Source organism: Amblyomma maculatum, chromosome 3 (genome assembly GCF_055883805.1).
Source record: "Amblyomma maculatum isolate TAMU_Amacu chromosome 3, ASM5588380v1, whole genome shotgun sequence".
Classification (NCBI taxonomy): Eukaryota; Metazoa; Arthropoda; class Arachnida; order Ixodida; family Ixodidae; genus Amblyomma; species Amblyomma maculatum.
In genome coordinates this window covers 219,154,432-219,172,395 of record NC_139346.1, presented here as the reverse complement: position 1 = coordinate 219,172,395, position 17,964 = coordinate 219,154,432, and the positions used below count along the sequence as shown (strand labels likewise).

Here is a 17,964-nt window from a genome sequence, read left to right as displayed (position 1 = left end):
AAAAAAAAAATCTGGAATGAAAAAGTGACGGCGCGCTTTTTCGCAAAACTCGTGAAAGTGTTTTTCTCTCTTCTCTCTTTCGTGTTGAAACGATGGTTGTCGGTTTTTTTTTTAGGTATCTCGTACCGCTCGTATCTCGCACCTCTGTAACTGGCGGTGCCGCAGCAGCCATCGCAGATCCAAGTCGGCCCCAAGAAACAGATATATGTCATTAATGCCATCACTCGGCGCTTATAAAGGGAAAACACATACGTTAATCGTCCTATCCTCATACGCGATCCTGCTTCGGGAGCTCAAAACTGCGCATTCACTAGAGGAGATAACTGAACTAGGGATTGCACAGCGTAGCTGTGGAATTGAGAAGACAAAGGTTTACTTGGAGAGATGTCCCCGCCTGCATGAAAAGTCGTCAGACATTTCCTCGCTCCTCGTCTCACGGAGAGAGGAAACTGCCAAAAGAATGGCATGCCTCGGCTTCTCGTCAGTGATCCAGGTCGTTAAAGGGCCACTGTCCAGGGAAGGACCTTTTAAGCAAAGGAGCCCAGTGTTTCGATCAGGTACCGGAGATAGTCTGTGCAAAATGCTACAGTGACACGCGCGCCGCAAAGCAACGAAAATACAAATCAAAGCTCTCTCATGCTCTTCTTCGGGACGCCAGCTTCTCCGTTTCCTGTGCAGGCCCGTCGAGCCACAGTTATGACGTACTTCCTGAAAATGACGTCCATTGGTCCGTCTCGCTGACTGACGGGAAAAGGATGGGTGTCTACCGCTCGCTGCGCACTTTTTCCTCGCCACGGCCAGGCTGAATCCAGCGGCGCGCGCTCCCTCCCCCGTTTTTTTTTCGCGCCCGCGGAGTGCCACGCCCTACCTCCCGCCAAACGCGGAGGAGGAAGGGGAATTTGTCTTGCGGAGGCTAGACGACCTCGGGCAGGAGAGGGAAAAACCTTTGCGAGGGAACGGAAGGAGAGAAGCATGACAGAATCGGGTGATTGCGGTGGCTGTAACTGCGTTATTAGTTACTATCTTCAAAAACATTTTGCAGCCTTGCGTTCTAGGGGCGAAATCTCACAGTCACCGGGGAAGACAATATTGTCACGTAGCCGTTTAGGCCCGTAACCAGAAGGTTGGGTTTTAATGGGGGGTTGAGCTAGCAGGCGCAGAAGAACAGGGTCGGAGCACCGAGAGATGGCAGCTAACTTCAGCTTCTTCTCGAACGCCACGGGGCACTTCGTGTCCGTGCACGAGACTCTCGATGAGCAGCCGCCTAGCGGCTGCTGTTGCACACGCTACATTACCCCCCTCTCTAAAAAAAATAAATGTCAACTTGATGAATTCGAAAGCAGAGATAAAAAAAAAAATAAAGCAAGAAACATGCGGTAGGCGGTGCGCTAATTTCCTCGCGAAAAGTACGGCTTCATTCGCACGACATGGACAACTTCGGATTTCTGCTGGCGACGAGTAGAAGAAAAGCCGTCCGGAAGCACTTCGTACGTGACGTCGCTCAGCTGACGGAGCACTTTGTATGGGCCAAAGTACTGCTTCAGAAGTTTTTCGGATAGTCCCCGACGTCGAATCGGAGTCCAAGGCCACACTCTATCGCCCGGTTGGAAAATCACTACACGGTGGCGGTGATCATAACGCTGGGCGTCTCGACCTTGCTGGTTCCGGATGCGTGCCCTCGCCAGCTGTCGCGCTTCTTCTGCGCGTTGAGTGAACTCCTCGGCGCCAACTTCGAGGCCCCGGCCGTCGTGGGGCAACATGGCTTCGAGCATTGTCGAAACTTCGCGACCATACAATAAGGAGAACGGCGTCATTTGCGTTGTTTCCTGCTGCGCCGTGTTGTACGCAAAAGTGACGTACGGCAGGACGTTATCCCACGACCGATGTTCAGCATCCACGTACATGGACATCATGTCGGCGAGAGTTTTGTTCAGACGTTCTGTTAAGCCATTAGTTTGTGGATGGTAGGCGGTTGACCTGCGATGGGTAGTGCCGCTTAGTTGCATGACAGATTCCAGTAGCTTGGCAGTGAAAGCAGTGCCTCGGTCTGTTATTATAACGGTCGGGGCGCCGTGCCTCAGGACGATGCGTTCGATGAAAAATTTCGCTGCCTCGGTTGCTGTACCGCGCTGGAGAGCCTTCGTTTCAGCGTAACGCGTGAGGTAATCTGTAGCGACAATTATCCACCTGTTGCCCGAATCAGAAATTGGAAAAGGACCCAACAGATCCATGCCAACTTGTTCGAATGGGTATCTTGGCACTTGAACAGGATGCAGTAGACCGGCCGGTTTCACAGGTGGTGTTTTCCGTCGCTGGCAATCATGGCATGTCCTCACGTAATGTCGTACTGCGGCCGCAAGGTCTGGCCAGTAATAACTCTTTTTAATTCGGGCCAGAGTTCGAGCATACCCCAGGTGACCCGCGGTGGGCTCGTCATGACATGCCTGTAAGATTTCTTCTCGAAGAGACTCTGGTACGACGAGGAGGTAATCTCTTCCCGTTGAAGCGAAGTTGATCTTGTATAAAACATTGTTTCGCATGCAAAACGATGAATGCGTTCTGGCGAAGAGACGGGGAACTTCTGTAGAGCGCGCTTCCAGAAAATTGATAAGTGGTGCGAGAGCCGGGTCGTCACGTTGCTGCTGCGAAACAGTGAGCGCGTCGACGGCTGCGATAAGGGGGAAGTCTGGTTCTTCGTCTTCCCGCGCAGCCTCGACAGGTGAACGGGACAAGCAGTCGGCGTCGTTGTGCTGACGTCCAGACTTATACACGATGGTCATGTCGAACTCCTGTAGCCGTAAACTCCATCGTGCAAGGCGTCCGGAGGGGTCTCGCAAGTTCGTTAACCAGCACAAAGAGTGATGGTCACTCACAACCCGAAAGTGCCGGCCATAAAGATAGGGTCGAAATTTCATCACCGCCCATACAACAGCCAGACATTCTTTTTCGGTGGTAGAATAGTTGGATTCGGCACGGGACAAAGTCCGGCTGGCGTATGCGATAACTCGCTCGGCACCGTCTTGCCACTGGACGAGTACAGCGCCTAGACCCACGTTGCTTGCATCTGTGTGGACCAGAGTCTCGGCATTCGCATCGAAATGGGCAAGCACAGGTGTTGTCTGCAAGCGGTGCCGTAACTCGTCGAATGCCTTTTGCTCTTCGTCCGCCCAGGTGAAGGTGACATCATCCCGGGTGAGGCGTGTCAACGGAGCGGCAATGCGCGAAAAGTTTTCAATAAACCTGCGGTAATAAGCGCAGAGGCCCAAGAAACGGCGAACTGTCTTCTTGTTACATGGAGTAGAGAATTTGGTGACGGCTGTTGTTTTAGCGGGATCGGGACGAACTCCTCGATGGCTGACGACGTGGCCCAAGAACAGGAGCTCTTCATAGCCAAAGTGACATTTTTGTGGTTTTAACGTGAGGCCGGCAGATCTGATAGCCCGTAGCACAGCGGAGAGACGTTGGAGGTGTTCCTCGAACGTTGGTGAGAACACAACAACGTCGTCCAGGTAGACTAGACACATCTGCCATTTAAGACCAGATAGAACTGCGTCCATCATTCGCTGGAATGTCGCTGGAGCGGAGCACAATTCGAAAGGTAAGACTTTGAATTCATAAAGTCCGTCGGGCGTGACAAACGCTGTCTTCTCGCGATCACGTTCATCGACTTCGATCTGCCAGTAACCGCTCTTAAGATCAAGCGATGAAAAGTAGCGCGCGTGGCGCAACCGGTCTAATGAGTCATCAATGCGTGGCAGCGGGTAGACGTCTTTTTTTGTGACTTGATTGAGCTTACGGTAGTCCACACAGAACCTTAGACTTCCGTCTTTCTTCTTAACGAGGACAACAGGCGAAGCCCAGGGACTCCTCGATGGTTGTATGACACCGTCATTTAACATCTCGTCTACCTGTTGAGCAATGACTTCGCGTTCCCGCGGTGACACTCGGTAGGGGTTCTGTCGGACTGGTCGGGTGCGGTCGTCGGTTATTATGCGGTGCTTGGTCAAGGGCGTCTGTTTAACCGCGGAGGCGGATGAGAAACAGTCTTGAAACTGAAAGAGTAGCCCGACGAGTCTGTCCTTCTCTGCCGGTGATAGAGCGGGATTCACATCAGGGTCGAAGTTGGGCGTTTGGGTTGCAGACGTGTTGGTCTCAAGAACAAAGCAGTCGTGGGCTGCTTCTACGACACCTTCAAAGTAGGCTACCGTGGTGCCTTTAGCGATGCGTTGCCGTTCGTTCCCGAAGTTCGTAATCAGCACGTGAGCTAGACCATTAGTCAGATGAACTATACCGCGTGCAACACAGACTCCATGATGCAACAGAAGCTCTGTGTTCTGTTCGGCGACGCCGGCAGCACAGGACTGGTCGTCGCACCTGACTGTGACGAGAGCAGACGAACGTGGCGGCATAGATACATTCGCGTCAACGATGCGTAAAGGTGCGCGGTGTCGTTCGGAGTCAGCGGTCGTCCTTGCAGGCGTCGAAAACGTGACAGTTCGGCGAGGAACATTAATAATGGCTCCATGCTCACGTAAAAAGTCCATGCCGCGTATGAGATCCTTGCAGCAGTGCGGCAGTATAACGAAAACGGCTACAAAGGCTGAATCAGCGATGGTTACTCGGGCAGTGCATCGTCCAATCGGCGTCATAAGGTGACCGCCGGCAGTACGAATTTGCGGCCCCAGCCATTCAGTTTTAACCTTGGAGAGCCGATCTGCGAAATTCTTGCTTATTATTGAAAAGTCTGCTCCGGTATCTACCAAAGCGGTTACTGGGTGTCCGTCGACGAGAACGGAAAGGTCGGCGCTAACAACGTGATCGTCTTGAGGTTGACTGGGAGTTTCGGGTTCACGGGGCGGCGGAGGCATCGTAGTCACAGCATCGGGCTGAGCCGTCACGGGAGGGTCTTCGGGACATCGATTCCGTTCGTCAGCAACCTGCCCCCCTGAGGTCGCCGCCTTCAGTTTCCCCGGTGTGGGCTTGGTGACCGGCGCCTCGGCACATGATTAAACTCACGGCGGCCGGGTGACGAGGAGCGCACGGGAGAAGACTGTGTACTGTCGCTCGAAGAGGTTGCACGGGTTGCCAGATATTCTGCGATTTCTGGAGGGCGTTCGCCGACCCGGGGACGCGGGGAATCACGAGCAAAACCGCGAAGACCGAGTTCCCGGTATGGACAACGACGGTACAAGTGGCCGGGTTCTCCGCAGTGGTAGCACAGCGGCCGTTGGCGAGGAGTGCGCCAGACGTCTGCCTTCCGAACCGGCTGCTGCATGAGGGGGCTCTGCTGGGATGGCGGCTGGTAGAACAGTGGCTGAGGAGCGGACGGCTGCATGACGAGGCTCTGCTGGGATGGCGGCTGGTAGGACGGTTGGTAGAACGGTGGTTGCAAAGTGGGCGGCGGCTGTGCTTCGAAACGAAGCTGTTGCGCAGGAGGCACTGCAGGCCGACGAAGAGCCGCTGCGTAGTTCATAGAACGTGGCTCCGACAGTGACTCAGGCGGTGACAATGTCTGACGTATTTCTTCCCGCACGGCTTCGGTGACAGCCACGGCAGTCGGGTTAGGCGATCCAAGATTGAACTTGAGGAGCTCCTCGCGAACTACCTCGCGGATCAACTCACGCAGAGAGTGATCGTCAGTGGACCTGTTCAATGTGGCCACACTGCTGAAGGGCTGACCACAGGCAGACTCCGTGCGCCGGTTATCTCTGCTGCAGGGCTCGCTCAATGAGGGTAGCTTCATTGATGAAGTCCGCGACGGTTTGAGGTGGACTCCGAACCAAACCAGCGAAGAGGGGTTCTTTTACGCCCTGCATCAGGTGGCGCAACTTCGCTGCTTCCGTCATGTCGGGATCAGCCCGTCGGCAAAGACGCGTCACGTCCTCGGCGAACATGGCCACACTTTCGTTGGGCAGTTGCACACGGGCTTCTAGGAGGCGGCGTGCGCGATCACGGCGGTCGTGGTTGGCAAAGGTTTCCCGCAGCTGCTGGCGAAAGGAATCCCAGTTTTGAAGACTGGCCTCCCTATTCTCATACCACGTTTTAGCACAGTCTTCAAGCGCGAAATACACATTGCGCAGCTTCTGAGCCGGGTTCCACTGATTAAATTGCGCCACTCGCTCGAACTGGTCGATCCAGTCGTCGACATCTTCCCCAGTACCGCCATGGAAACTGGGGGGCGTACGAGGCTGCTGAAGTAGCAACTGATGCTCACTTGCCTGGGCCATTGCAGAAGTCTCTAACTGCTGGTCAGCTGGCGTCGGTTCAGGTAGAGGAGCGAATTCCGGCGCCAGACCCCGGAGGCGACGGCTGCAGCGATGAACAGGTGTAGATACGAGCGGAAGCCGGTTGGGACTCGATGAGCGGCTGCGAGAGGCCCGAGACATGTAGAACAAGGCCTCACCTCCACCAGTGTCACGTAGCCGTTTAGGCCCGTAACCAGAAGGTTGGGTTTTAATGGGGGGTTGAGCTAGCAGGCGCAGAAGAACAGGGTCGGAGCACCGAGAGATGGCAACTAACTTCAGCTTCTTCTCGAACGCCACGGGGCACTTCGTGTCCGTGCACGAGACTCTAGATGAGCAGCCGCCTAGCGGCTGCTGTTGCACACGCTACAATATTTTCGACCGAAGGGTGGACAGTCGGCCTTTAAGAAACCTCTCATCGTTAAAGGTAGATAAGTCATTGATTTCGGATGGCAGCGCCACAGCAGCGAACTCCCCCTGACCGCTGTCAGCAGGAACCAAAGGGTAAGGCGGCATGCTTTGTGCCTTTGTAGGGAACGCGTCCTAAACGCGTCGAAAGCAGGCACCACGGTGCCGGCAGCATCGCCTAAAACGTCTGTCCCCAAAGGCCCCTTTCAAGTGAGCAGTCACAAATGGAAAGGAAGCTCCCCAACCAGCGCCCAGAGCACTCGTCACTGTGTACACGCGTATCAATTCTCAACGTGAAGGCTGGACCCTTCATTCTCTGAACAACATGGAAGAGACATCAAGAGGTGCCGCCTCAAGTCCTTCAAAATACCTGTCGCTTGCCTCTGCCTTGGAGTACCGAATTCGCGTTCATGTTTTTTTTTTGTCTGAGCCTGCCAACAAGCGCTCTTTGAAAACAATGTCCGCGGCGATCAATTAATCATTTCTCACTTTCGAAAGCACCGATAAAAAGCGTGCCTCCAGCCAGCCTCTTTGTCAGCCGGGGGCACAGAAAAAAGCAAAAATAAGAAACACCACTGGCAAAGAGCGCCGGCTTTGCGCGCACAGACACACGACCATCCCCCCTCGTCCTCGCTCTCCTTCTCCCGCTCCGATTGCACGTGCGGCTGCCTGTAGCACGCGCTCCCGAGCGAGCGGGCTGCGCAGACTCCGCAGACAGCCGCGCGCAGCGCGGGCGCGGATGCGCGTAGGTTTTGTAGTTCCTCTCCGCTCCGCTGGAAACGGAGCGCTGGCGTCGCGGAGCAAACTCCAGCGTCAGCCCGTGACGTCAGCGGAGATGCGGTGGCGCTGGCGACAGCAGTGACTTACGTGGTGTAGGCAAAAGCGCGGGCCGTCTGCATTGGATGCGCGGCGATTGCTGTGTTTTCGGGCATAATTCCCAATATTTATACGAGCTGTGGTGCGGTTGATTGCGCCACGAGGCACAAAAAGCAAAATGGCACTTGTTTTAACATGTTTCTTGCGGTAGAATAAAGATGAGAGCGAAGGGCAGCGGCATTGAGCGCAACAAGTAGACTCTTCGGTGACGGATTGCCTTCGCGGCTAACATATATATGCGTTGCAGTTCTTCACCGAAACTAGATCAGTTCGTTTGCAACCCTTGATTATCATGACTGCTTTTCGGCGGTGCGACGAATAGCACAAGAACAAACGCCTGCAGCTCGTGCCCATTTTGATATATTACTATTAAGTTGTAAGAAGTTCAGACGCGATATATTCCGTGTGCGTATGATCCCACAGGGAAGCTGCACTGTGAGTTCTATTCACTTGCAGTGCTGCCCGTGCATATGTTCACACAGAAAGGACACCAACGCTGCTGTGAAGGTAATTGCAATTAATTTGAGCGCGGTCACTCCAGTATGATATTGCTGGCTATAACAGGCCCGGACCTGTAAAGTGTAGCTTTTCTCTGTTTGTACTTTCACGAGTTTCAACCAGTCTCTTCATCGCCGGTTCTATAGTAAACATTGTTTTGATCCGGGCAGTTCCTCAGCATTATTTCTCATTTCTAAATTTTATTCTTGGAGGTCACTATAAGATCCTGACGAACGAATTAAATATCCAAGTACAATCTAGCTCTGATCGAGCAGGATATTTAAGTATATATGGTACACGGAGTTCAATGTCCCAAAGAGGAATCGACTATGAGGGGTGCAAAATAAGCAGAATAAGATGATGCGCATTTGAATAAAAAAATTTCCATGTATATTAAAAAAAGCTCAGCAGATCACGCAAATTTCGCTGCAAGCGATCGTGGAGAACGTTTCATCTGCACTCATGCGTCTCTCCTATAGAGCAAAGAGAACAAAATGACAGCTTTCGTACTGGCATTCATGTACATATTAACCTGTGAATGACCTTGCTACATCTGTAAGATGAGATAGACGTCAACGTCTTTTTTATCGGGCAGGCGAAAACAAGCTGGCAGTGCACTTTGCCAACATGTTAAAAAGATCTAAAAGATTGAGTTCTTCTTTTTAGATACGAAATTCTATGACTTAAGTTGCCGGTAAAGTGAGCTAGAAATGTGATTTCTAGTTTACTATATATAGTTGCCGATAATATTGTTCTTTAGAGTGAGTGCTTGAAGCAACAGAAAGGCAGTCAATAGATTCGTCATATGAAAAACACACTTCCAGTCATTCGTATTGTCGTCCTCCTTGCATGCGCTAGGAATAGGCCTGGGAGTTGAACAGGGCTGACTATTAGTCTTTCCTATACATTGCGCTTTCTCGTTTTTATTTACTCACAGCCGTCGCCTATACGTACCGCAGCCGCGCGCTCTTGAGGCCACGGAGAAGGAAGCCAATGCAGCGCTCTTCGCCAAGTAATTCTAGCTGTAATCGGCTGATAATGTGCGGAAATACTCTCCAAGCATAAACCAAGCTATTTCTACGTATAAGCGAAGCTTACGTTTCAATATATTCGCACACGCGAACTGGTTTCGAAGGCAGCGTCGCTTTTTGCGCAGTGTAGGCACGCCGCGCTTTTGCCTACACCCCATATCGCTGCCGATCGCAGCGCCACCTTTGTTTACAAACATGACGCTTGCGGGGGCGCTGCGCCGCTCTGTGCGTCAGCGCCCTCCATGGAGACCCCGTCAAAATCTACGCGCAGCCCGGCCGCGTCGTCTGCTAGCCGCCGATAGAAAAGCATGTTGTCGTCTGCTCCGCGCTGCTTTCTAGCACGTGTTTGCGCGCGCGCGCTCGGTTGTTTCTCTCCTCCTCCGACCGCATTGTGGCCACCGTCGCGCTCTAACAATGAGGGGGGAAGAAGAAAGAAAGAAAAGAACTAGAATGAAAAAAATGACGGCGCGCTTTTTTCGCGAAGCTTGTGTGGAAACGGTAACGGGATGGTTGTGGGCCTTTCTCTTTTTTTTTTTTTTTTTTGGGGGGGGGGGGTGTTGATGATATCTCGTACTGTTCGTGTGTCGTAATTCTCTAACTGGCGGTGCCGAAGCAGCCATCGCGGAACAGAGTCGGCCTCAAGAAACAGATATTCGTCATTAATGCGATCACTTTACGTCAATCATCCTATCCTCATATGCGATCCTGCTTCGGGAGCTCCTAAAAAAATGGCTGAGGCTTAGCTTGGTTAAGCCTAGTGAGATGCGAAGCATATTGATTGCTAAACTCGGCTTTCCATGGTTACACTTGGCTAAACTTTTCTTTCCTTGGTTACACGTGCTTTTACACGGTTTAAACTTGGAATGCACAATGTTTTCCTCGTTCTTTCTCGCCGTGTTTTCTGTTCCTTTTCAAGTCGCTGCTCTCGTTGTTCGAGGGTTTCTTCGGCACGCTTCCGTCGCCTAGAGGCATTCCAACGCTCCAAACGTGTTGACGTACTACTAGACTCACTGTCCATACTAGTGGAAGCGTTGCTCGTATCAGTGCAGCATCGTTGTCGCCGAGCCGCATACCGAGCACGCTCCTTGGCCAACCGTTCTTCCCGCTCTTCTGGGCTCTCTGCAGCACGCCGCAGCCTTCGCTTTTCATTCCACCGCTCGGCTGCACTCCCTGGAGGCATCGCCACCTTTTGTGAGGGTCTACTGGAGGCGAGCGCAATCGTCTCCCCTTTATATATAAACCTGCGTTATACCACGTGGTCCGCACAGTGTGCAACCGCAGCCGACGGCGCGAGCCGGTTCCCGTCTCTCCTCTGTCGTGACGTAAGCGTATCACGTGGTGTGACGTCACCATACCACGTGGTCCGCACGGCGTGCAACCGCAGCCGACGGCGCGAGCTGGACCCCCGTCTCTCCTCTGTCGTGACGTCAGCGTATCACGTGGTGTGACGTAGCATTCCACATTCTTTGCACGGCGTGTAACGGTCACGAAGGGCTGTGGTTTACCTCTAGCAATATGCTTCGCATAAAATGTAATAGAGGCATGTGAAGTACTTTTTTGCTTACCTAATCGGCCAATATCACGCTGGCAAGCGCAGATCGCCGTGCATTTCAGCGGCGCTAGGGTCCCTAGCGGCGCAGCGAGCACCGCTGGACCCGTTGGGCGGAGCTTGACGGCGAAGAGGTCACATGCAGCCAACTAGCCTATTGGAGAGAGGGGCGGCTGAATCAAGACCTGTCGCTACCTTCAAAAAATGGAGGAGTCTACCGCACCAGGTGAGCAGACCGTTGTATTTGAGCACAGTTTTGTGCCTTGCCGTGCACAATAAACTCTGTTCGAGTACGTAACTCGGTGCTTGTCCCCTATGGCCCGAACCCGCAGCAGTAGCAACTTCTCGCACCGCGGGTTGGGGGTCACAGCTCTGTCTGCTAGGGCTGCACGTCGGGACTAGAAGGCGACTGTAGCAGCTAGCCCCTCCCTCCCCCCCCCCCCCCGTGGCGCATTCTTGCGAGAATAACCCCATAAATTATGTTTGAAGAAGCTTAATGTAGAGGTAGTCATTTCGTGTGGCTAGTTTTTTGCCCAGTACTTTTTCTGGTTTAGTCGTGGGCCAGTAAGTGATTTGCGAGGTTTTGCACCCTGAAATTACACGTGGGGGCTATTAACGATGATGTAGGCGATAGATTTGGAATAAGTTATACCGTTTGAGTCCTTTTTTTTTAACGTGCGCTGATAGGACATAAATGTTACAGCGTGCCGCTTCCGTCGAAACAAATGCTTTTGCGTCAGGGTTTGTTCCAACAACGTTTGATCCAGCAGCTGAACGCCACATGAAGCCAAGGCACGCAGCGGGTTGGCCTCTCAGAACTGTGGTAGTACCGAAGCGCATAACAAGAAAGTGAGGTCTTGAACTAGCATCCAATAATCAGAAAGAACTGACCATTAAGAGCAAAGGACCAAATTTCTATCCGTATAGACAAGTGCTCCCTGATCACAACTGCTGATAAATGTCAGGCAAAAATGAACCGCTCAGTGCAGTTTTGGTTGTTGTTTTTTTGTCCACCGAGAAGTGTGACAATTAAGGGACTGTTGGAAACACTGAGCGGACAAAACTACCTGTAACGAGGTAGTCAGAAGTTCGAAGAATCACTTCCTGAAACTGTACATGTTAAAGGGCATCTCATTACAATGAGTTTATTTCGACTCCTGTTACGATTCGCCATCGACATGGGCGACAACCGACGCGGCCACAGCGCAGCATCAGGCAAAGCAGCGAGCGCTTCGGCCATTTCAGCGCCGTCCGGTCGGCCGCCCAATGCTTCCTCCCGCGAGCGTGTTTCGGCATGCCGAAGTCAAAGTGCCTAGTGTGTGTGCGTGTGTGTGCAAACGCTGGCCAAGCCCGGTGCTCGAGGGAAAGTGCATCGCCCTCGCACGTCTGCTGGAGGTGGAGGAGACTCTTGTCGCGACACTGTGACTGAGTCATCACAGCTTGTTCGGACATGAATTATCTCCCTTTCCCTCTGAATTGACGAGCGTATAAAAAGCTGCGGCCGATTCCGCTGCGAGAGACTACTTGGGAGACGTCGCTGAGACGACGCCAGACACCAGCTGTGTGAGCGTGTGTTTTCTCTCCGGGCCAGCTTCTCTGCCCGTTCCAACGTGATGTTGAATTAAACGTTTGTTTTGTTAGAATACTCCTCGCCTCGTCTTTGCTAGGACCGTTGACGTCGTCCGCCGAGCCACGCAGCCGCCAGGTCAACGATACCGATGGGACCGCGACCCGCTTGTAACTGGCGGCAGCGGTGAACTAGAATATTTTCTAGTGCCGCGAACGACGACGCTCGGGCACGCCGTTTTTCATTGACGCCGCCAGAAGGCGCCACTGCAACATCTTCTAGTCAACTTACTTGCAATAGTACCGACATAGTACCGATGCTTTTGTGCGCCTATTTAGTAAACGTGGTGGTTTTTCTCTCTGCCGACGTATGTAGACCACCACCCATGATAGAAGGCGTTTCATTCGACATTATTCGGGTTTTCACCCTTGCACTAAGGTGAAAGCGCTCTTATTTCACTGCCGTCTGCTACAGCTCATGCGGGACGAGTTGTCACACACTGTAAATCATTACGGCACATTAATTTGTACGGGATAGGTATTTTTCTGAGCCCTGCCGAGCTCGCTTTATTACAGAGCCAACTCAACTGTCAGCAGCAGGCGTCGTGCGCACGCACGGGTTCTCGCATCTTTCTTCAGCCACGTCGCAGTAGCTTTCCTTTAGCCAATAATGATGATTATATTATACTGCGCTATTCGGTATCCACTGGTAACCAGGAATAGTCATTTTAGCGTGGTATCTGCTTAGCGTTACGAAATTTGCCAACTGGTAAAGTAAGGAGCAGCTTCATGCTGTTACATTTTTGTTTTACATAGTGGTCATGAAAAAAAAATCCTACGCTTTGAAACGAATCATCCGGCGGTATTCTGTGGCGTCACCCTTATTCCCTGTTCACAGCAAGAATATCTTCTACAAATCATCACTGTAAGCCAGGTGCTAAAATCCTTTCGTCATCTCATATGCATAACATATGCAAAAAATACATACATGAGGAGGGCAGGCACAGCAGTTTTGTTTAGGTACTTCACAAGGCTTCTCCACTGCTGTTTTATTTTAATGTAGTGCATGAGACAAAATCCATCAACAATGAGTTGTTTTGTGAAATTATTGACCATACAAACAGTCCTAAGAGCATCGATCTGCTCATTTTCAAGTGCTTTGAAGCTTGACGTTGCGCTGGTTAATTCATTTTGTGAAGACGTGTATGCGGGTAGTTAAGCAGTGATTTCAGCTGCACCAATTTAACAGTGGTCAGAGCACCCAAGTTGGCAGGTTTGCTTGGCCAGGGGCATACTGAGTACAACCGGTGTGCATGAATTAAGGCTGAAGCAGGTTGTAAACACATTCTCAAGGTCAGCCACAAATTGGTATCACTCGAAGGGTACAAAAGGTCTCCGTTGTCTTTCAAATTAGTAAAATAAGCCAAGTTCAATACATGTGGCTTATCTTTTTATTTTCAAAAGAATATTAAAGCCTTTCTCACAGTTAGTCTTCAGAATGCATTTCCTATGCAAGGCGTTTGAGGTAGGATTTGAGGTAGGATAGAGAGACCACAATTGCATACTGTTGCCAGCCAACTGGCTCACCCCAGTCAATTTTTTATTTTGCAGTTTAGTGATTAGTGATTATTTTTTCTAATTTACTAACTATTGCCTTTAGACAATAACTGCGCTTGCAGAATTTGAGAGCGCCTTCTAAAACCTCCATTCATTTCTGATAAAGAAAGTCTCATCGTTTTTTCAAGCTCTAAAGAAAGCCCGCGAAATACAAAAATTATCAGCCTGTATGCCGCTGAGACTGGGCTGTTGCGTCACGGCCGCAGCTAATTTCGGTCACTCAAACCAATCATGGTTGAGAGCACAACAATATTGTGGCGCAAGAATGCGTCAGTCACGTGATATTTTTTTTTTATTTCGCGGGCTTTCTATAGAGGTGGGAAAAACGATGCACGTGAGGTTTTCTTTATCGGGAATAAATGGAATGAGGGTTTCAGAAGGTCATCTTCACTTTGCAAGTCATATTTATTTGAAAGCGATACTTGGTAAATTTGAATCGCAAAATGAAAAATTGCCTGTACCGTTTTTTTATCGGTATTTTGTAGGGTATGATATGAAGAATGAATGAATGATTAAATGAATGTGCCAGCTCGAGATCCAAGGACATACCATGACTACACGGAATTTAATTTAATTTAATCTAAGCTGTCTGCTTTATTGAGCCAGTGGTAGTATTCGAGAGTAGGTATCACGCAAACAGTCGAAGCTATCTTCCCCGGAGCCTTCCTTTTGTTCAGACCTGGTGCGCCAGATGGCTGGCAGTAAGTGGTTTCTCTGGCCTATCTCAAATGGTTTATTTTTAACCCTTGGCTGAAGTTAGCTTGAACACGCGGTATAAAATATGTCAGCTATCGTTTAGTGCCACAGGCTGAACAGCAAGAATCTGCACTGAGCACAACTCTCTGCAACACCAATTGCCCACATCCAGCCTTGACTTCACGGGTTTGACGGTAATATATGTCGGACAACCCGGCAAGAGTGTATATAGGCACCGCATCAGGTGCCAGCGACGGCTTTTCACGCGGTATATCCGCACTTCTGCCGTTGATCATATATGTGCGTAGTCACGCAGCAGGATGTGATGCGGCTCGAAATATTGCTCACACACTGCCGATGTTTCTGTGAGAGCCTTCTCTTGCCTTCACAAGCTTCGTTTCCACTTTCTGCGATGTTTGTTGTCCCTCGGAGCAGCAAACAAAGGTGACTGAAGCACCCGGATAGCCGCGCTTCGGCACCTCGGAGCAAAACAGTGCGAGTTGGTCTTTTTCCTGGCCAGTTCGAACGACGTATGGCGCTTTTGAAGAGCTGAGATGTCTTAGTTGCTGTGATGGAAGGCAGAACTGAAATTTCGAGGGCAAAATCGCAAGAATGTGGAGAGTGCACGGAGCGCAAATCCTTGACTTCCCTTTGCGGACGCGCGCGCGGTCCTAGGATTGATGGATGGAATATAGGAGCGTCCCCTTTGAAACGGGGTGGTAGCAGTAGCTATCATGGTCATTTTTCTCCCTATATCTTAATTATTGATTTAGATTGGTTAACTAAACCATCATTCTATTTCTTAAAATTTTTTTTTCTAGATTACTAACATTATGTCCCTTCTCTGCTTTTAAGCCACCAATCTTCCTAGTAAACGTTACTACAGCGCCACCAGCGGCGGTCAGTGGCGTCCGGCGTACAGGAGGCGCCCATGTCCCTTCCGTTCGCGCCACTAGAAATTATTCTAGTTCACTATACCCAGGCGCAAGCCAAATCTAACACTCCCCACTGTTTTGGGAACCTGCCGCGAGAGGGATCTCAGTAGCGCATGGGCGTCGGCAGGATTTTGTATTAGGGAGGGGGGGGGGGGGCAGGAAGTTTCTTGTCACCGATGACAGCGGGAACATAAGGAATCAGGACTGGAGGAGGCGGCTTGGGAGAATATTGGGGAATGAGGGGGGGGGGGGGCAGGGACTGGTATGGCTTGGAGAGGACAAGTGCCCCTTTTGCACCCCCCGCCGAAACCAGTACAGTAGCCCCCTTACAGGCCGCGCTCATGATGTATATGTCATATCAGCGGAGACTCGCAGTTTCGCCACTCACAGGATGAGAAGCACGGATCCGGTGCTGAGCCCTCCGGATGGTGGCGCAGTTCCGCATGCGCCGTCGTACGGCACTGTGACGTTGCGCTGCACGAGGGAAAAGCCGGTGAGACGACTGCAAACACTGAAGAGCCAAAAAATAGACAGAAATGAAACACTAAAGACTGCTTACGTGTCGGAAAGCAAAAACATTACTTTTTGCGCGCCCGCGTTTCTTTCATGGTGTTTTTTTTTTTTTTTTTTTTCGAGTTGATTCGCGTGGGACGCACGAAGACCGGCACCCGTTCGGAACTTGCCGGTGTGGGTGCAATGTATAATATCTTGGGAGTTGAGAGTACCGAGCGCAGCTCTCTTCGCACGCCGAGCTTCGCTCTTCTGTTTGTGTGCCTCGCCAGCGTCTGTGTACCTTCACGCCACGACCTCTCATCTACGCTTTGCTCTTGGCCTTAAGTGTCGTTCTTCCAGCCGCGATGCCATCTGATTCTTTTGTCGCGGGCTTGGCCTAGTCCTCCACTATACGGCATCTCTCATAGCCTGAATCGCTTTGGGACGTTAAACACTACAAACCGCCTCGCTGGGTCGCTGAGATGTGCCCGACAATGGCTTGAGTCATCGTTTTGGAACTATCGCTAAACCTCAATTACAGCAATGGCAGCCGGCAGAATTAGGTGTAGTGGGGCAAGCACAGATTTCACCTTAAGGCATTCATTCCGTAAATGAAATTTGACGGGCACGGCACCGAGCCGACCATCCCGCACAGCGACCTTAATAAATTGGCAACGTAGTATATGCAAAAGCAGCGCCTCCTCTATTGAGGCGCTGGCCAAAGCTTATCAGATCTCCGTGGCGGCCTCGTGGGGAACTTAAGGTCCGGCACTGCTGTTTCTCTGTCTTGAATACAGCCATAGGAAATTTCGTCGCCCTGGTTCCAATGGCATATGCATCCCTTCATCAGAGTCTAGCTCTCGAAAAGTGAAACGCTTCTCTTGGAACTTGGGCGATATTTGTCCTTTATTTTCGCCTTTTTCTACATTCCTTACTTCATCTGTCAAGCTTAAACTCTTTCTTGTCGCTCCCTATGGTATATTGTTCGTCATCCGTTGAGTGCGCCCTCGTTCATCGAGGGTCGATAGCATAAGTATCTGGAAACTCTCGTCGCTCATAGCAACTGCCCTGCTTGCCTGAACGAAATACCTCTGCACATTATAGCGTATCAGATTTGTCGCCCTTGTTTTAATGGTTCAACGCCGCTCTCATTCGGAATCACTTGATTAGTAGCACTACCATGGACACCTTAGACTTAGAGAGGCTTCTTAAAGTGCATTATTAGCGGAAGATTTCGAACACACACACACACACACACACACACACACACACACACACACACACACACACACACACACACACACACACACACACACACACACACACACACACACACACACACACACACACACACACACACACACACACACACACACACACACACACACACACACACACACACACACACACACACACACACACACACACACACACACACACACACACACACACACACACACACACACACACACACACACACACACACACACACACACACACACACACACACACACACACACACACACACACACACACACACACACACACACACACACACACACACACACACACACACACACACACACACACACACACACACACACACACACACACACACACACACACACACACACACACACACACACACACACACACACACACACACACACACACACACACACACACACACACACACACACACACACACACACACACACACACACACACACACACACACACACACACACACACACACACACACACACACACACACACACACACACACACACACACACACACACACACACACACACACACACACACACACACACACACACACACACACACACACACACACACACACACACACACACACACACACACACACACACACACACACACACACACACACACACACACACACACACACACACACACACACACACACACACACACACACACACACACACACACACACACACACACACACACACACACACACACACACACACACACACACACACACACACACACACACACACACACACACACAC

The 17,964-nt window shown here is 51.1% G+C and overlaps 1 protein-coding gene across 1 annotated transcript in view; it reads right to left on the bottom strand.

Annotated features, from left to right (window-relative positions):
* Positions 1-17,964, bottom strand: part of LOC146197739 (cation-dependent mannose-6-phosphate receptor-like) — an 80,640-nt gene that overhangs the window by 11,892 nt on the left and 50,784 nt on the right. Inside the window, exon 4 of the mRNA XM_084596511.1 lies at positions 15,807-15,892. Coding sequence (XP_084452637.1) covers positions 15,807-15,892 — 86 coding nt within the window. The remainder of the gene's footprint in view (positions 1-15,806; positions 15,893-17,964) is intronic.